Source organism: Triticum urartu, chromosome 7A (genome assembly GCF_056163025.1).
Source record: "Triticum urartu cultivar PI428250 chromosome 7A, HENAU_Tu73, whole genome shotgun sequence".
Classification (NCBI taxonomy): Eukaryota; Viridiplantae; Streptophyta; class Magnoliopsida; order Poales; family Poaceae; genus Triticum; species Triticum urartu.
In genome coordinates, this window is record NC_141879.1 from 400654738 (window position 1) to 400680361 (window position 25624).

At 45.2% G+C, this 25624-nt stretch overlaps 2 protein-coding genes and 1 pseudogene across 2 annotated transcripts; 2 read left to right on the forward strand and 1 right to left on the reverse strand.

Moving 5' to 3' along the window:
- Positions 1–2303: 2303 nt before the first annotated feature.
- On the reverse strand, positions 2304–21252 carry LOC125523310 (RNA-binding NOB1-like protein). The gene is given in 8 exon segments (XM_087536334.1): positions 2304–2535; positions 2843–3002; positions 3121–3330; positions 15584–15633; positions 16139–16228; positions 20328–20426; positions 20567–20860; positions 20863–21252. Coding segments are annotated over 3 exon segments (366 nt in total). The 5' UTR covers positions 20921–21252; the 3' UTR covers positions 2304–2535; positions 2843–3002; positions 3121–3330; positions 15584–15633; positions 16139–16228; positions 20328–20412.
- On the forward strand, positions 16235–19788 carry LOC147959746 (uncharacterized; annotated as a pseudogene).
- A 388-nt stretch (positions 21253–21640) lies between the features above and the next one.
- LOC125523372 (U-box domain-containing protein 15-like) lies at positions 21641–24456 on the forward strand. The gene is made up of 4 exons (XM_048688418.2): positions 21641–22119; positions 22215–22331; positions 22412–22846; positions 22980–24456. The coding sequence occupies exons 1-4, from the start codon at positions 21781–21783 to the stop codon at positions 24021–24023; spliced, it is 1935 nt and encodes a 644-aa protein (XP_048544375.2). The 5' UTR covers positions 21641–21780; the 3' UTR covers positions 24024–24456.
- Positions 24457–25624: the final 1168 nt, after the last annotated feature.

A 25624-nucleotide genomic window follows, 5' to 3' on the forward strand; every position in this document is an offset into this window, starting at 1 on the left:
ACTACTTTCATTCAACTAGTTTACTGGCTCATCTTGGTCTTGTATCTCGCCAAAATTCTACATTGCAGACGAGAAAGGAGGCGGTTGAGAAAATGAACCACCCAAATTTTTTGTGCAGTTCAACTGAAATCGAGCATCCCTGGCGTGCAGACCGATTAAGTGCCAGATTAATATATGCGTCAACCAACTTGTCTGGAATCTTTAGACTCCATGCCAAATAGTTCGCTACCATATGTGCAGATAACCAAAAGGCACAAGTTGGGACCAAAGACTGGACTACGTTTTTCTGGGCTATGCGCCAAGCAATATTTTTGGCGTTCACTCTCCTAACACTTGGTGTTTGACAATTGGTTGACGCCGGTTGATACTCGAATGAATATAGGCACTTCTTCTTATCAACATCGATGCTTGTTTAAGTGAACTTTGGTGTACATAGCAGCAGCATAAGTACCTGTCCATCTGTCTTTTTGTGCAGTCCTACTGAAATCACCCGATGTAATGATTTGCCTGCGAGTTCAGGCTCCAAGTTACTCCTTTATGAAATCGGCAAACAGTAGCACAATACCAAATTACCAATACATATGACAAGCACAATAATCAGGATAAAGACCAGTACCAACCTGTGTGAGGTAGCATATCAATTACTATTTCCTTTGACTGGAAGCCAAGATAAGCCAAGCGACTGGCAGCAAAGGAAGAATGCAAGACGAGATTAGCGACTAATGTTGGGGAACGTAGTAATTTCAAAAAAAATTCCTACGCACACGCAAGATCATGGTGATGCATAGCAACGAGAGGGGAGAGTGATGTCTACGTACCCTCGTAGACCGAAAGCGGAAGCGTTAGCACAACGTGGTTGATGTAGTCATACGTCTTCACGATCCGACCGATCCAAGTACCGAACGCACGGCACCTCCAAGTTCAACACACGTTCAGCAGCCCGATGACGTCCCTCGAACTCCGATCCAGCCGAGTGTTAAGGGAGAGTTTCGTCAGCATGACGGCGTGGTGACGATGTTGATGTTCTACCGACGCAGGGCTTCGCCTAAGCACCGCTACAGTATTATCGAGGTGGACTATGATGGAGGGAGGCACCGCACACGGCTAAGAGACGATCAACTTGATCAACTTGTGTGTCTATGGGGTGCCCCCTGCCCCCGTATATAAAGGAGCAAGAGGGGGAGGTGGCCGGCCTAGGAGGAGGGCGCGCCAAGGGGGGAGTCCTACTCCCACCGGGAGTAGGACTCCTCCTTCCCTTGTTGGAGTAGGAGAGAAGGAAAGAGGAGGAGAGGAACAAGGAAAAGTGGGCAGCACCCCTTGTCCAATTCGGACCAGAGGGGGGGGCGCCTCCTTCCTTTTGGCCTCTCTCCTCTATTCCCGTATGGCCCAATAAGGCCCATATACTCCCCGGCGAATTCCCGTAACTCTCCGGTACTCCGAAAAAAACCCGAATCACTCAGAACCTTTCCGATGTCCGAATATAGTTGTCCAATATATCGATCTTTACGTCTCGACCATTTCGAGACTCCTCGTCGTGTCCCCGATCTCATCCGGGACTCCGAACTCCTTCGGTACATCAAAACTCATAAACTCATAATATAACTGTCATTGAAACCTTAAGCGTGCGGACCCTACGGGTTCGAGAACAATGTAGACATGACCGAGACACGTCTCCGGTCAATAACCAATAGCGGAACCTGGATGCTCATATTGGCTCCCACATATACTATGAAAATCTTTATCGGTCAGACCGCATAACAACATACGTTGTTCCTTTTTGTCATCGGTATGTTACTTGCCCGAGATTCGATCGTCGGTATCTCAATACCTAGTTCAATCTCGTTACCGGCAAGTCTCTTTACTCGTTCCGTAATACATCATTCCGCAACTAACTCATTAGTTGCAATGCTTGCAAGGCTTAAGTGATGTGCATTACCGAGAGGGCCCAGAGATACCTCTCCGACAATCGGAGTGACAAATCCTAATCTCGAAATATGCCAACCCAACAAGTACCTTCGGAGACACCTGTAGAGCACCTTTATAATCACCCAGTTACATTGTGACGTTTGGTAGCACACAAAGTGTTCCTCTGGTAAATGGGAGTTGCATAATCTCATAGTCATAGGAACATGTATAAGTCATGAAGAAAGCAATAGCTACAAACTAAACGATCAAGTGCTATGCTAACGGAATGGGTCAAGTCAATCACATCATTCTCCTAATGATGTGATCCCGTTAATCAAATGACATCTCATGTCTATGGTTAGGAAACATAACCATCTTTGATCAACGAGCTAGTCAAGTAGAGGCATACTAGTGACACTCTGTTTGTCTATGTATTCACACATGTATTATGCTTCCGGTTAATACAATTCTAGCATGAATAATAAACATTTATCATGATATAAGGAAATAAATAATAACTTTATTATTGCCTCTAGGGCATATTTCCTTCAACTAACAGGAAAGGAAGGAAGCTGTCGAGGCAATGAAGGACCCAAAGTTTTTGTGCAGTTCCACCAAAATCGAGCATCCCTGTTGGCACATATATTGAGAGAGTGAGATTACTGTAATAGTGGGACTAGTTGATGAAACATACACTAACAAATAGAAGCACCGTCATTATCTTAACGGGTAAAGTTAGCATTCCCTCCCTGCTCCACCACATGATTCACCTCATAGACAAACATACACACGTACATGATTCAGCATAGGGTGCTACTAAAGATTTGTTTAACTCCGACAGGAAAATTAGGCAGCAATAAATTAGTGGTACTTAAGTACTCCTAATTAATTAAGTGAGACATCAGAAGTGGAAGGGCTCCTTGGAGGATCATCTCACATGTAAGGTAGTCATTGCCGGAGCCCTTGAATGGCCTCAACTGAGGCCTCTGGCTTCAGCAAGATCGCCTTGCCACTGTTTATTCTTCTTCTTCTTCCTCTTCATGCTCTATTTCTCAATCTCCTCACTAGTTGGTGAAACCAAGTACATGATTGGGCTTCTATTTGAGAATTGGTTTTGTCAGTGAGGGAGTACAAGTGTACTAGTAAAAAATAGCATTATTTTCTCATGGCAGTCGCAAAATAGAGATGAACACATGCATTAAATATCATTCTTACCTAAAGGAAGGTTATCGTGCCAATATGGATGATGAGGATTGGAACACAGATCTCCCTTTGTGCAGTTCCACCGAAATGAACCAACTGTTCCATTGTAACATTCCAGTTAAACAGCACAAAAGTCACTTCTTTTAAGAAGAGTTTTGTGTAGTGCACCAAAAGGTCACAACAGCAACCAGGTGAAATGGATATCCCTGTTTGCACAAAAAGCTAGAGGGAACAGTCAGCGTTTCAAACAATTACAGGCAAAAACATTTGGCTAAACTTGTCATGGCTTATAACAGTGGCATGGCTTCATTTTTACTAGGGGCATTAGATTAAGAACAGCTAAATATTTGGTATATGGGCATGGGACAGTGGGTGCACCAGCAGTCCAACACCATGTACCTAAACAGGGGCATAAAGTGGTTATTCATAGTTTGTTGCACCGAGAAACAAACATCCAAGAAACATATCTGGGTTGGTCCCATTTTTGTTCATTCTAGCCACCTACTGTTATGTGTGGATAGCAAATCTAGTCCTGGTCATACCACTGTGTACAGCGTTACCCCTATATTTCCCTTTTCGACCAAGAGACCGGTTGGATGACCAGCCTGTACTACTTTCACCCCCTTTCCTTCCTGTTTTACCAAGTCCGATGTACTACATACTAAATTCCCCCACCCCCACTTTATTTCTTGTTTGAACCAAGTGCAAGATTCGACTCCATGAAGTAGCTTTACCTCTAACAATAGAAGAAGAAAATAGGTGACGTTGGACCATCCGATCGAGAGGGGCAACGAGGTAGAAAATGATGCACATGCAGCGACGTAGCGAGCTGCGGAAGTAGAGCTAAGGCGGTTTCGAAGGAAGATGTACCTGAAGGTCGTCGGGATGTGGATATGTGGGCGGCGGGAGGCCGGATCCGCCCACACTAGGGCAACAACGAAGGGATCGGAGGACCTCTCGCGCCGGCGCTCGGCCAGAGATAACGGTGCGGCCGGCAGTGGGTCTCCTCCCTCGTTGTCGACGACGGCCTAAACGCTGCTCGTCCTCCCCTTCACTAGCGGAGGGGGATACGTCCGGATCTGTAACCAGCGGTGAGGATAGAAACACAGTGTTTTTTGAAGGGAGAAAGACAGTGTTACCACCCCTATCTTGTTTAGATCTAGAGAGGATGAGAGTGTGTGAATAGAGCAACCCTAGCAAGCAAGCGCGGAGGCTCCGGCCTATATATACGTAGTGGGGTAGTTTTCCTTTTTCACTCCATCAAAACAATCGTTTAAATTGTGTACTACGTGCCAAGTCACCATTTTTTTAGTTGTTGATTGTTTTTTGAGATAGCTACCCGCTTGTTCCAAGTGGTGTTACGGTGTGCCAGGTCGCACTTTGTATCGTTCAAGTTTGGTACAAGTCCCTCCATTAAATGAACAACCACCCCCTCGTAAAAATTGTGAACAAGCCCATGGCTAAAATTATCGGAAACGTGGGTTGCCCAACATGAATTATTATTTATATTTTCTACTCCCTCCGTTCCTAAATATAAGTCTTTTTAATTAGCCACACCTAAGACAAGAATTTGTTTTATTAGCAATGAACCCCACATGTCATATACACAAAAAGTGTGGCAAGATTCCCTTAGGCAAGCCAAAGTGTGTCTAACAATTTGAGCAACTCAAGTTAGGCAAGTGTGGCAAGTGTGGGAAAAATAATGTGGCAACATAAGACAAACATAGTCACAATTCAAACAGCCCTAATTTTTTGTGACATGCATGAAAATTTGGTTAGTTAAATGTCAAAATTTGGCAAGGTGCATCAAATCAACACATGCAAGTATCAAAAGGGAAGTCACGGATGCATGCATGCGTTGTACTCGCTCGTTTCCAAATATAAGTCTTTTTAGAGATTGCAACAAGTGACTACATACGAAGCAAAATATGTCTACATACATCCGTATGTAGTAGTCCATTTGAAATGTGTAAAAAGACTTATACGAAGCAAAATTCTTGGTCGGCGGCGTGCTCGACATCAGCGCGCCTATCGCCGTGTCGGTCGTCTGCATCAGAGCGGGGGCGTCCCCACTGCTGCACTACGTGGCCAAGCTGTGGGCGAACGGCCCGCCGGGGGAGCCCAAAGGCAGGACCGACGCCGTCAAGGTGTAAATGGAGGTGACAAGCAGCAGGGATCCCGGTGACGTCGCCATGCAGGAGCTGACCTTCTTCACAGTTCCGCCCAAGCTGCTGGCCGGCGCTAAGCTGGTGTCCCTCCACATTCAGATTGACAAGCTCACGTCCTAAATGATTCTACGGTGCCTTTTGTTTATCTTAGTAATATGCTAATATAGGGGTTAGCTCGGTCTACTTTAGCTTAAGAGATGGTGGGTTTTGGTGGCGATGCAGCAATTACCTCGACATTAGATTAGCAGTGAAAGTAATTTCGAATAGTCGAATGGATATTTTGTGTCTGTTGGATATAAAGATCCTTTGGGTAAGAAGTAGCAGCTTATATGCTTTTTTCGAAACGGAACAGAATTTTTGTTAACATGCACTAATATTTTTGGAATGGACGTCGGGCTGTAGCTAGAAGGGCGGTTGGGACGCGGCATCGGCCCATACCGCGGTGACCCCCGATTGGGACGCACCGATTGTGGATTTTCTCCCTCGCCGATGTCGACCGCGTCTACGCAGAACATTGTTCCCTTCCCCCAGCTACGGGATCAGGCCGGATATGTGACCAGCAGTGTGGCCACTGTCGTTCTATGGTTGTGAAGAGAGCAACCCAAGCAAGCAGGCTTGTAGCTTAGGCTCCTGCTAGTGTATATATAGTAGTTTTCTTTTTCTCTCCATATCAACCATTTTATATTGCGTACGTGTCATTGAAGAGTGAAGTGATGGTTGCTTCTTCTGACTAACTTACCGTGTGATTTGACTGCTCCTTTAGTGGCCCCTACACATACTCCCCCTACGTGTATGCAACACAACAGTGTAAACATGGACGCAAAAACGCGTGCGACGCCCTAATGCATGCATGTCCAAGCACACGACGGAACACACACGGTCACGCTCAAGTGCTCAACTACACGTGCATGCACACACATACTCAGCCAGGGTGAGCTAGTGGCCGTATAAACACCGGAAAATGTATATATTGAGCGCAATGAGCGTATTATGAAGTCCACTAACCGTATTTTTACAAATATATAGTGACAGACAGCGTATTTATCTCGTTTAAAATTAAGCCATATTAACCGGAGAGGAGGCAGTATGGACTAGCATTACTTTGCTGTGTCCCGTCAACTTGCCAAACGAGGAGAAGCTTGCAGGACGGGAGAAGCTTGCACGCGGTGGATCGCAAGACAAGGAGAAACTTTTGACTAATGCAAGTTGTCCTTCGCTCAGGCGGTGGACGTGCAACAGTTAATTCGGTGTCAGATTGCCAGAAGCATACACTATACTAGTAGTACTATTATTGTTGCACTTCCCGAAAAGGCGAACAGCCAAGCGCAAAGTTTACTAGTACTAGTACTACTACTATAGTCTATAGAGGTAGTACTAGGAACCGGATGAAGGAGCGTCTACACTCTTATTATATTTTAAAATGTGATAAAGCAATCTTCAATACATTTGGTTCTCTTCGAGGGTTCTCGCATGTGATAATGGAAGTTGATTTCATGGAACACTCGCCACAATTCTCGCCATATCCTATTACAAATAGGAGCGCTCGGTAATATTTCCTCTTTTTTTGTTATTCAGCATGTAAACAGGTCAGCAAACCTTGCGGCGCATCTTTGTGCGAACCGTGCTTGCTGCATTTTGAATGTGGTCGAGAGCTGGCTTGATGAAACACCTCGCTTCCTACTTCTTTTTTTGCGGGGTACCTCGCTTCCTAGTGACCAGTGTCTTGGCTGATCGTCCTAAGAATGCTTATATATATGAATAAAGCTCTCTCATTTACCCGCAAAAAAGATTAAGCCATATTAACCGAAAAGGAGAGAGTATGGACTAGCAGTACTTGTTGGTGTGTCCCGTCAACTCGCAGAACGAGGAGAAGTTTGCAGGACAAGGTGAAACTCACTTATGCCTTTTGACTAATGCAACGTACCCTCGCCCAGGTGGTGGACGTGCATCAGTTCATTCGGTGTCAGATTGCCAGAGGCATACACTATAGTACCGAACATGCGGAGTACCATCATTGTTCGACTTCACGAAGAGGCGAAGAGCCAAGCGCAAGGTTTAGTAGTATGAGTAGTACTAGTACTAGAACCGCATGGTGGAGCCTCTGTACTCTTATTTTTTTAATCTCTGATAAAGTACACATTTATTCCGGAGAAGGGCGGAAAACGCCAGCCCAACATGTAATGATGATATCGATCAACCATGCTTGAATATATCTTGGCCTCCGTGCGAGCCCGTCTGTGTGTTCTCGCTCCTCGTCTCTCTCAAGGAATGGCGGGTTGGCCATTTTGCCGTCAATTGAGATCGGTTTGCTCACACTCCAGTCCCACATGTCAGTGATATGCCAAGAGGAGGTGCGTTGATCGACTGGCCATACGAGTACTTGGTTTTGCACCTTCATACTACTCCTCCCTCCATCACAGTTTATAGGGCGTGCTTCATTATGATGCATTTCTCTCAATGCATTCCCACCATCAGAGAGACTTTAGATGCGTTTGGTTTAATGCTCAATTAATTAGGGCGTGGTAACCGCAATTTTCTCTCGATGTAGTACTACGGAGTGGAGTACGTGCATGCATGTGTGTACCCGGGGTGGAAGCACTGCATGCATGTGTGTACGCATTATTTCCTCTAATAATAGACGTCGTGCTATAACAACCAATGCTATTTTTCAGGCCGATCGCTAGTTGCCTTAGTCCTAGAGATTTTCTCTTTTTCTGAAGTGCGCTCTATAAACAATGATGGATGGAGTAGTATGAGCGGATTCAAAGAAGAGCGTATTGATGGTTGCTTCTTCCGAGCAACTTACAGTGGGAAAGGTGGGGCTTATGATTTGATTGCTCATTACTCACTATTAATGCGGCGCAACGACCGGTCTGAGTCTCCCATGCGGCTGTGCACTACCTCCTCGGTTCTTAAATATACTCCGGAGTATTTGTCTTTCTAGAGATTTCAACGAGTGACTACTCAAATATTTGTCTTTTTAGAGATTCAAATGGACTATTACATACGGATGTATATAGACATATTTTAGAGTGTAGATTCACTCATTTTGCTCCGTATGTAGTCACTTGTTGAAATCTCTAGAAAGACAAATATTTAGGAACGGAGGGAGTACACATACGAAGCAAAATGAGTGAATCCACACTCTAAAATATGCCCATTTGAAATTTGTAAAAAGACAAATATTGTTGATGACAGTTGCGACGACAAAAAGAAGCATATTCCTTATCCTAAGGGAAGATAACAACACGGTTGTGTTTGTCTAAAACGGTGTGAGGACGAGATTGCAATACGAAAAGTATGCCGGACGAGCTACGTTTTGTGCAAAGAACTATGGAAGATCCACATCAGCGACGTGGGAAGACGGGCAGTGGAGCAAGGCCGGAGGGGATATCTGGAGGTCGTCGGGGTGTAACTAGGTGAGCGGCGGCGGGCGGAATCTGCCCATACTTCGACATCGAGCAGGTGGCGTAGGCCCTACCGTGCCGGAGCTTGGTCAGAGAGAACGGCGTGTACCGCAGATCGAGACGTGCTGCCTCGGTGCTGTCGAATGGAGAAACGATGCACGTCCTCCCTTTCCAACGGCGGACGGGATGCAGCCGGATCAGTGACCAACGGTAAGAGAGAGAGAGGCCACCGCAGCCTTGTGTGAGATACTTTGAAGAGAGACAAACCAGGCAGGGAAGCTCCATTGTATATAGTGGAGCGGACTACCTTTTTCTCCATAAAAATCGTATCATATTCTGTGTGCGTGACATTGAGCGATATAACTTTATTTAAAAATAACGCACCAACGCATCAAGTCAAACTTTGTTTCGTGCACGCGTGGTACACGACCTTCGTAGGTAAACAACCTACACGCGTTCAAATTAGCACGTGGGCTACCATTTCGTACAGAAATGAGCTTCACCATGTACCCGCGCGGGTGTGGCTGGGCACAAAGCGTGAGTACGTGTGCACGGTGCACCTATTCTCTTCTTCTATACGTACACCACCTACGTAGGGTTGTGTGAGAGAGATACAAACATAGAGAGATATAATGTGTGGGTTCATGAGAGTTTTTTTAGGGGAGGGGGGTCAATCAAAAAATGTAACATATGCAATGTGTGTGAAATAGAGTCCTGGATATATCATATATAGAGAGAGGGGGCGATCCACGAGAAGAGCGTGGAGGTATCATCGACTTGAGGTGTCCATAGAATCGAAGAGACTGATGATGTGTGTGTGTGCGCGCACGCAGTCGTAAAGAGTGACATCGAATTTGTGTGTGCCCACGTCAAAAGTATAGAGTGGCTGGCCTACTAGAACAAGAGAGGGGACAGGTGCGGTTTGTCACTGTGGCATGGATACCTACCTACAACGCTCGACTATCGGTTTGTGGTGGGGGGAGGGAGGCCTAATTAACTATAGAGGTACAATGGCTGGTATATGTGTGGAGGAGGAGAGAGGCCTACCTCATGTATTAAGGGAGATCGATCTACCTCGTGTATTAAGGAAGATCGATCGGCATCCATGCATATGTGTAGGAGAGGAATAAGGTTGGGAGAGAGACGGAGCTAGAGTGTGATGATTATTTATCGTCGTTGTAAAGGAAGAGGACATTTTGCGAAAGAATGTCAATCTCAGCGTGTGATGATTGCTACTAAGGATGGTGGGTATGAGTCCGCTAATGACTATGATGAGAAGACTTTGGCTCTTATTACACATGAAGAACACGGTGGAGACGATTCTGATCATGAGACGTAATACATGGCTGCTGAAGATGCTGACAGGTATAAATGTTTAGTTGCTCAACGTGTTTTGAGTGTGCAGTTCACACAAGCTGAGCAAAATCAGAGGCATAATTTGTTTCATACAAAGAGAGTTGTGAAGGAACGTTCTGTTCGCGTCATCATAGATGGAGGGACCTGCAATAACTTGGCTAGCATGGAGATGGTGGAGAAGCTATCTCTCACCACAAGACCACATCCACATCCTTACTACATCCAATGGTTCAACAACAGCGGCAAGGTTAAGGTAACACGTACTATTCGTGTGCATTTTAGTATTTCTACATATGCTGATTATGTTGATTGTGATGTGGTGCCCATGCAAGCATGTTCCTTATTACTTGGTAGACCATGGCAATTTGATAAAAATTATGTACATCATGGTAGAAACAATCAGTATATTCTTGTTCATAAGGATAAAAATATTACTTTGCTTCCTATGACTCCTGATTCCATTTTGAAAGATGATATTAATAAAGCTAATAAAGCTAAACAAGAGCAAAGTAAGAGTGAAAATCAGATTGTGGTAAAAGAATTTGAGCAACAAATGAAGCCTAATAATAAACCATCTAGTGTTGCTTCTGAAATTAAATTGAAAAACTTGCCACCAAATCTGATATTGATGATATAGATGTTAGCAAATCTGTTTGCTACGCTATTGTGTGCAAAGAGGCATTATTTTTCATTCGAGGACATGCCTTCCTCTTTGCCTCCTGCTGTCACTAACATTTTGCAGGAGTTCGCTGATGTCTTTCCACGAGACGTGCCACCGTGATTACCACCTATTCGAGGGATTGAGCATCAAATTGACTTAATTCCCGGTGCATCATTACCCAACTGTGCACCATACCGTACAATCCAGCGGAGACGAAGGAGATTATGCGTCAAGTACAAGAACTGCTCGACAAAGGTTATATACACGAATCCCTTAGTCCTTGTGCTGTTCCTATCATTTTAGTGCCGAAAAAGAAGGTACGTCACGTATGTGCGTTGATTGTAGAGGCATTAATAATATTACTATTCGTTATCGTCATCATATTCCTAGGCTAGATGATATGCTTGATGAATTGAGTGGCTCTACAATATTCTCCAAAGTTGATTTGCGTAGTGGATACCATCAAATTCGTATGAAATTGGGAGATGAATGGAAAACAGCATTTAAAACTAAGTTTGGATTATATGAGTGGTTAGTCATGCCTTTTGGGTTAACTAATGCACCTAGTACTTTCATGAGATTAATGAACGAAGTTTTACGTGCTTTCATTGGACGATTTATGATAATTACTTTGATGACATATTGATTTATAGCAAATCTTTGGAGGAACATTTGGAACATTTACATGCTATTTTTATTGCTCTACGTGATGCACGTTTGTTTGGTAACCTTGAAAAGTGCACCTTTTGCACCGACCGAGTATCTTTTTTTGGCTATGTTGTTACTCCACAGGGAATTGAAGTTGATAAAGCCAAGATTGAAGCTATTGAGAGTTGGCCGCAGCCCAAAACGGTCACACAAGTCAGGAGTTTCCTTGGCCTCGCTGGTTTCTATAGGCGTTTTGTGAGAGATTTCAGCATCATTGCTGCACCTCTCAACGAGCTTACAAAGAAGGATGTGCCTTTTGTTTGGGGTACCGCACAGGAAGAAGCCTTCACGGTATTGAAAGATAAGTTGACACATGCTCCTTACTCCAACTTTCTGATTTTAATAAGACTTTTGAGCTTGAATGTGATGCTAGTGGAATTGGATTAGGAGATGTGTTATTACAAGATGGCAAACCTGTTGCATACTTTTTTGAAAAATTGAGTGGGCCTAGTCTGAACTATTCTACTTATGACAAAGAATTATATGCTCTTGTTTGGACCTTAGAAACATGGCAACATTATTTATGGCCCAAGAAATTTGTTATACATTCTGATCATGAATCTTTGAAACGCATTAAAAGTCAAGCAAAACTGAACCATAGACATGCTAAATGGGTTGAATTCATTGAGACTTTTCCTTATGTCATTAAACACAAGAAGGGTAAAAAAATGTTATTGCTGATGCATTGTCTCGTCGTTATACTATGCTTTCACAACTTGACTTTAAAATATTTGGTTTAGAGACCATCAAAGATCAATATGCATGATGCTGAATTTAAAGATGTATTGCAGAATTGTAAGGAATGGAGAACTTGGAACAAGTTCGTTCTTAACGATGAATTTGTGTTTTGTGCTAACAAACTATGCATTCCAACTAGCTCTGTTCGTCTTTTGTTGTTGCAGGAGGCGCATGGAGGAGGATTAATGGGACACTTTGGCGTCAGAAGACGGAGGATATACTTGCTACACATTCTTTTGGCCAAAGATGAGACGGGATGTTGAGCGTTTTGTTGCTCGCTACACTACATGTCAAAAAGCTAAGTCACGACTCAATCCTCATGGTTTATATATGCCTTTGCCTGTACCTAGTGTTCTTTAGGAGGATATATCGATGGACTTTGTTTTCGGTTTACCTCGAACAAAGAAGAGGAGGGATAGCATATTTGTTGTCGTGGATAGGTTCTCGAAAATGGCACACTTTATACCATGTCATAAAAGCGATGATGTTGTTAATGTTGTTGATTTGTTCTTTCATGAAATTATTCGCTTACATGGTGTGCCAAATACTATTGTTTCAAATCGTGATACTAAATTTTTTAGCCACTTTTGAAAATGTTTATGGGTTAAGTTGGGGACTAAACTGCTTTTTAGTACTATTTGTCATCCCCAAACTGATGAACAAATTGAAGTAGTCAATAGAACATTGTCTACTATGCTTAAGGCTGTTTTAAAAAGTAACAAGAAAATGTGAGAAGAATGCTTGCCTCATATTGAATTTGCTTATAATCGTTCATTGTATTCTACTACTAAGATGTGCCCTTTTGAAATTGTGTATGGTTTCCTACCTCGTGCACCTATTGATTTGTTGCCTCTTCCATCTTCGGAGAAGGTTAATTTTGATGCTAAAGAACGTGCTAAATTGATTTTAAAAATGCATGAGTTAACTAAGGAAAACATTGAGCGTATGAATGCTAAATATAAACTTGCTGGAGATAAGGGTAGAAAACATGTTGTGTTTGCACCTGGAAATCTTGTTTGGTTACATTTGCGTAAGGATAGATTTCCTAATTTGTGCAAATCAAAGCTAATGCCACGTGCTGATGATCCTTTTAAGATGTTAGAGAAAATAAATGATAATGCATATAAACTTAAGCTGCCTGCAGATTTTGGGATTAGTCCCATTTTTAACATTGCAGATTTGAAGCCTTATTTGGGTGAGGACGATGAATTTTCGTCGAGGACGACTTCATTTCAAGAAGGGGAGGATGATGAGGACATCAATACCATTGTTACACCCACAGCCCCTACTGCTGTACATACTGGACCAATTACTAGAGCTTGCGCACGCCAATTGAATTATCAGGTACTTTCGTTTCTTGGTAACGATTCTAATGTTCATGTGAATATGATGCTGCCTATGTTGGATACATTTGTTTTGCTTACAAATGAAGGACCTAACTTGGACAAGAAAGATAAACCTTGGAGCAAGTTCAAGCATGGAGATGATGGCATGCGCAAGGGAACAAGAACGGAGTTACTATGTAATCTAGATTATTGACTCTAGTGCAAGTGGGAGACTGAAGGAAATATGTCCTAGAAGCAATAATAAAGTTGTTGTTTATATTTTCTTATATCATGATAAATGTTTATTATTCATGCTAGAATTGTATTAACCGAAAACTTAATACATATGTGAATACATAGACAAACAGAGTGTCCCTAGTATGCCTCTACTTGATTAGCTCGTTAATCAAAGATGGTTAAGTTTCCTGACCATGGATATGTGTTGTCATTTGATGAATGGGATCACATCATTAGAGAATGATGTGATGGACAAGACCCATCCGTTACCTTAGCATAATGATCGCTTAGTTTTTCTGCTATTGCTTTCTTCATGACTTATACATGTTTCTCGGACTATGAGATTATGCAACTTCCGAATACTAGAGGAACACCTTATGTGCTATAAAATGACACAACGTAACTGGGTGATTATAAAGATGCTCTATAGGTGTCTTCGAAGGTGTTTGTTGAGTTGGCATAAATCGAGAATAGGATTTGTCACTCCGTGTATCAAAAATGTATCTCTGGGCCCTCTCGGTAATACACATCACTATGAGCCTTGCAAGCAATGTGGCTAATGAGTTAGTCATGGGATGATACATTACGAAACGAGTAAATAGACTTACAGGTGAAGAGATTGAACTAGGTATGATGATACTGACGATCAAACTCGGGCAAGTAACATACCGATGACAAAGGGAACAACGTATGTTGTTATGCGGTTTTGACTGATAAAGATCTTCGTAGAATATGTAGGAACCAATATGAGCATCCAGGTTTCGCTATTGGTTATTGACCGGAGATGTGTCTAGGTCATGTCTACATAGTTCTCGAACCCATAGGGTCCGCACGGTCCGCACGCTTAACGTTCAATGACAATTTGTATTATGAGTTATGTGATTTGATGTACCGAAGTTTGTTCGGAGTCCCGGATGAGATCACAGACATGACAAGGAGTCTTCAAATGATCGAGACATAAAAATTGATATATTGGAAGGTTATGTTTGGACACCGAAATGGTTTCGGATAGGTAGGCATTTTCTGGAGTACCGGAGGGTTAGCGGAACCACCCCAGGGGGGTTAATGGGCCTTCATGAGCCCTAGTGGAAGAGAGGAGGCGGCGGCCAGGTGGAGGCACGCCCCCTTCCCCCAAGCCCAATCCAAATTGGACTAGGGTTGGGGGGCGGGCGGCCCCATTTCCTTCTTCTCCTCCCTCTCTTTCCCCCTTCTCCTTCTTGGAATATGAAAGGGGGGGCGAATCCTACTTGGACCAAGAGTCCAAGTAGGACTCCCCCCTTGGCGCACCACATCTTGGCCGGCCTCGGCCTCATCCTCCCACCTCATTTATATACCTGGGAGGGGAGCACCCCAAAGGCACACCAAAGTTTCTCTTAGCCGTGTGCGGTGCCCCCCTCCACAGTTACACATCTCAGTCATATCGTCGTAGTGCTTAGGCGAAGCCCTGTGCCGGTAAACTTCATCATCACTGTCGCCACGTCGTCGTGCTGACGGAACTCTCCCTCGGCCTCAATTAGATCAAGAGTTCGAGGGACATCACTGAACTGAACGTGTGCTGAACGAGGAGGTGCCGTACATTCGGTACTTGGATCGGTTGGATCGCGAAGACGTTCGACTACATCAACTACGTGACTGAACACTTCCGCTTTCGGTCTACGAGGGTACGTGGACACACTCTCCCATCTCGTTGCTATGCATCTCCTCGATAGATCTTGCGTGACCGTATGAATTTTTTTGAAATACTGCGTTCCCCAACACATAGTTCTATAACTACTGCCATGGTCTACATAGACGCAGTCATGATGTCCAAGATTCATGCATGATGTTTATATTAATAATAAAAGAAAAAAGAACAAGTTTGTGAGGATGATATACCTACTGCTTGCTTTACTTCAATGTTTTAAACTTTTGTTAGCTAGCAGCTCCTGAAAAGAAGAAGGAACAGGTCTTTATTTGAATTTATTTGAGTTTATTTGGAATTCTTCTTCTAGTCTTACTACTACTGTCAACATTCAGTTTTGACTGTAAGGTTCGAATTTTTATTCTGAACATGATGCAAGACCGCAAGGTTCTAAGCATTATTAAGACTAGTAGATCATCATTTTATTTTGAGTAATGACACAAGTTGTTACCTTCTTCGAGTAATTAAGGTGCGGGACTTATCAGTGTAGTAGTTTACACGTGATGATCCAGCCTTATGGTTGGAACAACAACAGCAGGAAGATACAGATCAACTACAGTAGTTTACCACAACAACACTAGAGTTGTAGAAGTTTACTTGTTTGTTAGGACAAAAACATCTAAATTGAGCATCTACAAATTCAAGTTGGGGAGGTTGATGCCCTAGGTCTCCTCCATAGATTAGACAAGCAAGATGAACCACTATCCTAGTAACTAACAAAAGATAATTTCAATATTCAGAATGTGTACCTGTACTAGTTGTCAACAAGAAATACAGTGAAAGTTGAGATGTACTCCTGGCCCCTGCTTTTGTTTGCTTTTTAATTCCTGGCCTAGTCCCTGCAAAAAAAAGAGAGATGTAGTAGGACCTGTAGTTGCTGAAAACAAAAAAAAATATGTATGTAGTAGAAAAGGATGCTAGCTTCAGAAAATTAAGTTAGCAGTATATAGGATCATTCAATTAGATCATTGGCAGAAATTTGTGCAAATCCTAGAACAATCTATATAAAACAGTTGACAGCTTCAGAACATTCAGTTAGCTTATGAACAATGAGTACTTTTAATATCTACTTTTCCCTTTCTTGGTTTCTTTGCTTTTTGTCTAGGATTCTTCATGGCTTTCTTGTTATAATTATATGCTAACCATTCATCTCTTGTATACGCTTGTTATGAGATCAGCAGGAGCACACAACTATGGATTTGAACTTGATCCCAGAAGAGATGGATGAAGCTCAACAAGAAGAACAAGCTCATCAAGGTGACACTATTGATTTGAACTTGATCCTGGAACAGGAGGATGAAGCTCAACAAGAAGAACAAGCTCATCAAGGTAACACTATTGATTTGAACTTGATCCTGGAAGAGGAGGATATAGACATTGAATTGAATTGGTTTCCTGAAGAGGAAGAAGCTCAAGAGGCACAAGAAGATGCAGAATTGGAAGAAGCTCAAGAGGCACAAGAAGATGCAGAATTGGAAGAAGCTCAAGAAGCTGATGCACATGGCAATCCAAGAGGGAAGGACCTGTCAGACAAGGAGAGATATAGTGTTTATTTTGCTCTACGAGTAATCGAGCTTAGAGATGGACAGGTTCACCTGTATGACAGGGTGCTCATTGCGAATATGCGGAATGTTCACGTGCGAACAGTTACAAGAATATGGAATCGAGCGAAAGAACAACTTGCAACAGGCCAAGAAGTTGATGTTTCAACTAAAAAGAAGAACAGTGGTAGAAAGAGAAAAGAGCTAGATCCGGCGAGAACAACGACAATCCCCCTGAATAGAAGAACTATTCGGTCTCTTGCAAGGTGTTTAGGGGTTCCCCGGTCGACCCTACACAACAGGTTTGAATTGCAAGAGCTGAAACGCATCACGAACAAAGTCAAGCCCTTGCTGAAGCCACACAACAAGATAGCGAGACTCAAGTTCTGCATATCCATGATGGATGAAAAATGGATATCAACCCCTTGGCCCAGTTTCAAGTCAATGAACAATATGGTCCACATAGATGAAAAATGGTACGATATGACCAGAGTCACGAATACTACTATGTACTGCCTGAAGAACCAGAACCAGAGTGTACCGCCCAATACACACAGCATTGGCAAGGTAATGTTCTTAACCGATGTTGCCAAGCCTCGCTACACCAACGATGGGAAACTAACATTTGATGGAAAAATTGGCACCTGAGCATTCGTGGTAGAGATTGAGGCGCAAAGAACCAGCCAAAACAGAGATCGAGAATGATAGAGATGAAATCAGTGAAAGTAACCATGCCCGTCTGTAGAGATTACCTGATCAATAATGTTATCCCTGCAATACAAGACAAGTGGCCCAACGAAGACGTGGGCACAACAATTTTCATCCAACAAGATAATGCGAGACCACATGTCCTACCTAATGATGCAGGTTTTCTAGAAGCTGCGCAACAAACGGATGTAGACATTCGACTATTACAGCAACCGCCTAACAGCCCCGAGCTTAATGTTTTGTACCTTTGTTTTCAATGCTCCCTCCAATCCCTAACCGACTGCAGAGCACCTATGAATATCTAGGAGTTGGTACATGGTGTAGAGGAGGAGTTTGAGAATTATGATGCACATAAGTTGTTCAAAAGCTTTATCACACTACAAGCAGTAATGGTTGAAGTCATGAAAGATCAAGGAGGAAATACCTACAAGCAGCTGCATCTATACAAGGACCGTCTACAAAATGGTGGAGAGGAAATAACCGATGTATATTGCAGTGCAGAGCTAATTACTGACACGATGGCCATTATAGAACAAGGGGAATAGAGCTCAGGAAAAGGAAAGGGAAATGAAAAGAAATGATAGGAGTATGTCATGTGTCATGTGTATGTCTTGTGTATGTCATGTGTCATGTGTTGTGTCATGTGTATGTCTTTGTGTCAGGTGTTCAATGAGAAAAGATTGGAGTGTGTCATGTGAATTATTTGATTTTCTTTGAATTTACTTGATTTAATTCAATTTATTTGAATTATTTGGATTTATTTGTAAGAAGAAGAAGAGATCCTTCTTCTATGCTAGGAGCTCTTCTTCTTATTCTTCTCCTTCTCCTTCTCCTTCTTCTCCTTCTCCTTCTCTTCCTTATTCTTATGATTAACAGGAACATGGTGTAGTCTGAGAATTCATATCCATTTTGCACTCTTGATAGCAGTGATTTTGTTAGGTGTACTCCAGTAACAGGGAGCAGGTTGGTATTTGCACAGTAATGGCAAGATGCAAAATGGTGCTAGTAAATTCAGTTCTGCAAAAAACAAGACTGAAACATGGCAGTGTTGAACATATCCTAGCACTATGTCGCTGGCTTGTCGCAGCTGACGACACTACTGACTTACTTGCTCCGTTCCATAATATAGTGTAAGAAATACTCTTATGGAACGGAGGGAGTAAAAGAGATGAAAATGTCCTCTTACTAATTACCAGCACTCGGAATCTGCGATCGTGTATAGAGAGGCAAAGCTAAAATAGTTTTTTTAACGAGGCAAAAGACTTATTTGAATTAATTAGGAATTATTGGAATTAGCTAGAATTATTTGAATTAGCTATAATTATTTGAATTCGCTAGATTTATTTGAATTAATTTGGGATTATTTGAATCAGCTAGATTTATCTGAATGTATTGGGAATTATTTGAAAGCCTAAAAAGCAAGCAGAGAGCAGAGCACTGCAACCTCCTCTGAAAGAAAATATAATGTCACTGGAAAGCCTAAAAAGCAAGCAGGGAGCAGAGGAGTACAAGAGTTGATTGATGTTTCTTTTGTTGAAGTTACCATGTTTCTATAAGGAATGGCCATCATGTTCCTCTAGTTAACAAAATGAACAAGGAGACTTTTAATCTCTCAGAAGTCACTGAAGCATCTTTTAATAATCTGTAAGGAACAGACTTTTTGAAGGGAAGAAGATTGGTTTCATATAAAAGGTTTTCTTGAATAGACTTTTAAGCTCAGGCAGTAGCTCTAGGCAACACTATAATACATAATTTGGCAGGCCTCAAGTAAGAACTGCAGAATTATTTTGTCACCCAACTTAAATAAAATTTGGTTCCATATAAAATTTAAATAAAAGAGCACTTTGGCTCCATATGATAGGAGTATGTAGCTCCATATGATAGAAGTATGTAGTCGAAATAATCATCTTCTTAGTTGAAAGCCTTTAATTCACATAGTCATAAAATTTCTACACAAAGATTGGACAGGCAATATTCCTAAGATTTCTGCAATTACAATATATCTGATCAATGCAAATTAAGCACTCATGGAACAAGTCTATTTGGTCAATGCAACTATGTGGTGCTAGTGCATTTGTCTTTGTGGTTGGGCACAATTTCGCACAATCTGGTCATCTGACCAAAACAAAAGGTGGCCAGATGTCTTGAGATGCTGTACCGTATTCTGAATTTCTTTGAATTTCTTGAGATGCTGCAGATGGTACATGCTCTTTTAATTACTCATGTATTTGAGGATCCAAACAGCTTTGCCTACGGTTTAGAACAAGTCAAATGGTCAAAAAATTCAGTTTGCCGTTCCATATAAATATTCAGAGTAATTCACAATCTTGTCTAACATGATATTTTCCGAATATTCAGAGTAATTCAGTTTGTTGTTTGGTTCACACTGGCATATGCACCTTGTTGGAAGAAAATATTTGCAAATTTGGTGAAAATTCAAAGTCAAGACTGAACATTCAGTGTTGAGTGTTAACACAACACTCGCATATGCACCTTGTTAGAAGACATGATCAGTTTTTAGGAAAGACAAGATTTACTAATTTAGTTTTTAGGGAAGACAAGACTGAACATTTAAACTCTGGAAGCTGGCATTTAGCAAAGACTTAATATACAAATTCAGTTTTTAGGAAAGACAAGATTTACTAATTCGGTGAACATTCAGTCTGAACATTTCTGAATCTACACACACCTTGCTCAAAATTGATTTGCAGGGCATCCTGTTGGCTGCCTCCCTTCATCAACATTGGGCCGGTCTTCTTCCTGGTGCAAACGGTTCAAGCTGGCCCTACTGAATACAACAATGCAAAGAGCATCAAGCAGTAATAGAGAGCAGAGAATGGAAACCCATGAAAGTGCAGAGTTTAAGCTCTATTCAGCAAATGAAAGCAGCAGTGCGAGGCGCTAGGCTGGCTTAAGTAAACATTCGACCTCTCTTGACGAACTCAGGGGCTGGCTCGACGGTCTCGACGGGGGTGGGCAGGAACGCGAGCCTCCGGCGCGCGGCGTCGCACACCTCCTCGAGCACCGTGACCAGCCGGCCCGCAGTTGAGGAGAGCGTGGCGCCGCCCGAGATGACAGCGTTGGCGTCGACGACGGCCACGGCCAGGCCGCTCGAGTTGGCGCAGCTGGACACGATTCGTCTCACCGCCTGCGCAGACGATTTGTTGGCCACCGTCCCCCGCTGCGTCGTCGCGGCCGCGCCCCACGCCATGGGGGCCGGGGCGGGGGTGGGAAGGTCGCGTCGCCGGCCGTCGGGCCGAGGGCCAGCCATGCTTCTTCCATCAACGCTAGGAGGGAGGGGGTGGCCGCCAGCAGGAGACGCGGCGGGAGGAAGAAGAAACAATTTTTTGGGTGAAAGAGGGAAGATTCGCGAGGCAGGCAAGGGAGTCAGGGGAGCTGCGCGAGGCAGAAGGGAGCGGCGGAGGAGGCAGCTGCGGCGGCGGCGGAGGACGCGCGGGAGAGCAGGGGAGTAGCACGGTGCAGGGGATCTCCGGCGTCCATGCGTCTGTGTCTGAGCGGCGGACTGTCGACCGGAGAAGACGAGGACTGCAGGTTGCGACGGGAATTAGGTGGGGGTGTTTTAGTAAAATGGCCACGGAGACAATTTTTCCGGGATGAAGGGAGTATGTTATAATGATATTCACCTTGCTATGTGCTCGAAATGTGATTCTGCCCCAATCATGAAATCTTTACGTGATTGGGATAGAATTACATCTTAAACGCTGCAGACAGTTTAGGTCTTCGAGTTGCTTGATCCAACGGCCCAAATCGCATCAAACAAATGAAATGGATAGTTAGATCTTCCAAATTGCTAAGAAAGATTGGGGCTCCTGTGGTTCTTGTTTCTAGATGGAATCAGTGTGTTCCGGTTGAAAAAGAAAAAAAATATGGATGTCTAATTTTGTAGGGAGTACACATCTTATGCAAACTGCATGAACTTTGTAGTATTTTTCATTTTTAAGGCTTGTCTGGACGAGAGAAGAAGCGCTTCCCAGCGATTTAGCGCGCAAAAAGCATTCTCCATCGACCGAGTCTCCTCATCCCTTGTTATTTCTGGCTTTGCCTTTCATGCTCTCGCCTCCGTTTCTCTCACGCGCGCCTCTCGTTTCTCCGTACGCAGCTCGCCAACCGCTTGATGCCGCATGCCCCAACCGGCGCTGCCACCGTCGGCGGCGGCCACCGCTGACCCCGAGCCATCCGGGACCCGGGCAAGGGAGATGGACGACGAGGACCTCGTGGAGGAGCTCCTCGCCACCGTCAATTCGGCCCGCGCTTACTCGAAATTCCGCCGCACGCAGCGAAAGGAATGCCACAACCTTCTTCGCTGGCTGCAGCTCATCCTTCCGCTGCTCGAGGAGCTCCGCGACTCCGCGCCCCGGCTCACCGATGATGCCTACCGCCGCCTCACCCTCCTCGGTCGGGCCTTGTCCGCCGCGCGCCGCCTCCTCCGATCCTGCAACGACGGCAGCAAAATCTTTCTGGTCCGATCAGATGGCCATGCCCAGATGTCTTTCTCCTAGCCCCTTCTTGCCATGCGTGGCCTTGACCAATTGATTTGAGGCCAATCGATTTTCAGGCGCTGGAGAGCGAGGCTGTGCTGGGGAGGTTCCGCGCTGTGTACGAGAAGATGAACTCTGCGCTGGATGGAATGCCCTACGCGGAGCTCGCCATTTCCGATGAAGTCACCGAGCAGGTAAGTGCATCATCAATAATGCTCCTGCAAAGCCATTTACGTACGGATCACACAATCACACATATGATCCTGTTGATTAGGTGGAGCTGATGAACGCTCAGCTGATGAGATGCAAGAAGAGAACGGACACGCAAGACATAGAGTTGTCAATGGATCTCATGGTGATACTCCAGAACGACAAGGACGAGGAGAGGAATGCGGACAGGGCAATACTGGATAGGCTGGCCAGCAAGCTGGAGCTGCAGATGCTGCCGGATCTGAGGGCGGAGACGGTGGCCATAAAGAAGCTGATCAACGAGCGGAACGGGCAGCATGCGGACAGCACAAAGCAGATCATCGAGCTCCTCCACAAGTTCAAGGCGATCGCTGGCATTGACGAGAAAAATGTCCTCGGTAGCGAGGTCTTCGTGACCAAGTCCCTCGACAAGTGCCCCTCGTTGATGATCCCGGATGACTTCCTCTGCCCTATCACGTTGGAGATCATGACGGATCCTGTCATTGTCGCCAGTGGACAGGCACGCGCATTGCCGAATCTTGATTCCACTTGCTTTAGTCGTAGTACAACAGATGAACCATGTTCAAAAGGAAATTATTGTTTTCCTTTAAATATTTTTTGGTTTAGATAAGAAGTTGGTTTGAAATATGCAGACGTACGAGAGGAGAAGCATCCAGAAGTGGCTGGACAGCGGGGAGAGGACATGCCCGAAGATGCAGCAGCCATTGGCGCACCTTTCGCTGGCGCCCAACTACGCGCTCAAGAACCTGATCCTGCAGTGGTGCGACAAGCACAAGGTGGAGCTGCAGAGGAGGGAGCCGGAGCCCGTGGCCGAGCAGGATGGGCACCCGAGAGAGGACATCCCGTCGCTGGTGGAAGCGCTGTCGTCGATCCACCCTGACGTGCAGCGAAAAGCGGCCAAGAAGGTCCGGATGCTCTCCAAGGAGTCCCCGGAGAACAGGGCTCTCATTGTTGGCAATGGCGGCATCCCCGCCCTGATCGGCCTGCTGGCCTACCCGGACAAGAAGGTGCAGGAGAACACGGTGACCTCGCTGCTGAACCTGTCCATTGACCATGGCAACAAGCTTCTCATTACCAAGGGGGGCGCCATCCCGCTCATCATCGAGATCCTCCGGAACGGCAGCGCGGAGGGGCAGGAGAACTCGGCGGCGACGCTCTTCAGCCTGTCCATGCTCGACGAGAACAAGGCCACGATCGGGACCCTTGGCGGCATCGCGCCGCTGGTGGAGCTCCTGACCAACGGCACCGTCCGGGGCAAGAAGGACGCCGCCACGGCTATCTTCAACCTCATCCTCAACCAGCAGAACAAGGTCAGGGCCACCCAGGCCGGCATCGTCCCAGCGCTAATGAAGGTCATCGACGACAGGAGCCTTGGAATGGTCGACGAGGCGCTCTCCATCTTTCTGCTGCTGTCATCGCATCCAACCTGTCTTGGAGAGATCGGGACAACGCCACTCGTGGAGAAGCTCGTGCAGCTTATCAAGGAAGGCACGCCCAAGAACAAGGAGTGCGCTCTGTCCGTCCTGCTGGAGCTGGGATCCAAGAAGCAGACGCTCCTGGTGCACGCGCTCAGGTTCGGCCTCCACGAGCACCTCTCACAGGTCGCTAAGACTGGCACCAGTAGAGCGCAGAGGAAGGCCAACTCTCTCATTCAGATAGCAAAAAAGTGCTACTGAATGTGAGAACCATTTGTACCTGTCTGTAATTCATCTCGTTTTTGATAGAAAATTTGTTGAAAATCCATGATCAACCCTAGGGAGTCTGTCGCGTGGTGGATTCACTACCCACACCTCTTGAGGACTTTCACGCCCCTGGGATATCACATTCTCACCACAGGCAACTCAACTCTATTATTCACAACTATAAACTTGGTAGTACACATTTTTTTTAGGGTGGTAGTACAATTTTTTTGGTGACCACTCCCGCTGCATTTCTACCTCTTTGCTGCTTGGTAGGCTCGCGAGAGAGATCCAATTTAAGGGAGAAAAATCTTATACGACTTGGGTCGTACGCCCCGTCATGAGACCCGCTTCCCTTGCTGACAGTTGGCCAAGATGAATCTCGAAGCGTTTTGTAATATTTGGGAAGAGGAATGGAAGTTTAGAGTAGGGAGTTGTATTGAGATTAGATATGGGATGATACGATCTTTTGTTTGGCACATAATAGGAATTATATGTGAGATTTGAAGAGAATCTGTATTTCCTTGTTTGGTTCATGGTAATCAGCGAGGAACTAGACATGGGAAGTTAACGTATGTTATCACAATACAAAGGCAAACTGAACCACATGTTTTGTGCTTGCTAGTGATGGCTCCACTTCCCCTCCTCCCTCACGTTTCCTCCCCCCTCTCCCCCCTCCCATGCGCCCTCGTCGGCAGATGACGCGTCCCCGCTCCCCTCCCTGATCTGCTCTGTCCCCGTCGTCTCCTCCTCCCCGCTTCCGGAGTTGGACTGCCCCCTCCCCCCCGCCGGTTGTGGCCTGCCTCGGGCAAATAGGTTCTAGGCCTTGGGCGACTACGCATCTGACACCGAAGTGGATGACCCGCCTCCCCGTTGCTGGCCTTTCCTCCCCTCGTCGTGGCGCTGCGTCCAAGGCTCGTAAGTTTGCTCCGGGTGGGCGCGGCCGCGTGCCTTCGCCGGCGGTGGCGGAGGCCTGGTGGTGTGTGGCTCGCCGCCGGGGTTGTAGATCTGGTAAGCGCTTGCGATCTGTGGTTCCCCTCTCTCCCCCGCGTCTCTGTGTTGACCCTGGCTCGGTCCCTTGCTCGCCGTCGGCGGGTTCCCCGCCCCCTCCCTTCCCTGGACAGTCGTTGGGGCGGCGGCCAAGGCCCTCTTCGCCGCGATGCGGGGGCGGCTCATCGGCGGCGGCGTCGCGGCGTCGGGGGGAAACCCTAGGCCAGGGTCTCCCGCTGGTGTGGATCCTGTCGGTGGGCCGTGGCCAGGATGTTGGGCTGTCTGGTTCGCGGGGCCTGGTGGCCCCTGTGCTTTCTGACTTGGATCTTTTTCCTCCCTTGCCCTCGGGTGGGCCGAGTGGGTCGGTGGCCCGCTGGCTTGCATGGCCCCAGAGGGGCGGCCCAGTGCCCCTCGCCTTTCTGGGTATACTAGCACATATGCACGTGCGTTGCAACGGGAGAAGTAATTGACATGTCCATAAAAACCTATATCAATGGACACAACAACATCCGGATGGTGCCACCTCATGACAGCAGGAATACGCATGCCGAGGTTGAAATCTACTTCCTCCTTTGTTGTGGTTATGTCATGAAAGTCTTAAAAATAAT

What these genes read in the sequence shown, in the direction of transcription:
- LOC125523372 (XM_048688418.2), top strand. Translation starts at nt 21,781, where the DNA reads ATGCCCCAACCGGCGCTGCCACCGTCGGCGGCGGCCACCGCTGACCCC. An exon ending in CCGATGAAGTCACCGAGCAG is followed by an intron (nt 22,332 to 22,411) that starts GTAAGTGCATCA and finishes CCTGTTGATTAG; the next exon opens with GTGGAGCTGATGAACGCTCA. An exon ending in TCATTGTCGCCAGTGGACAG is followed by an intron (nt 22,847 to 22,979) that starts GCACGCGCATTG and finishes TGAAATATGCAG; the next exon opens with ACGTACGAGAGGAGAAGCAT.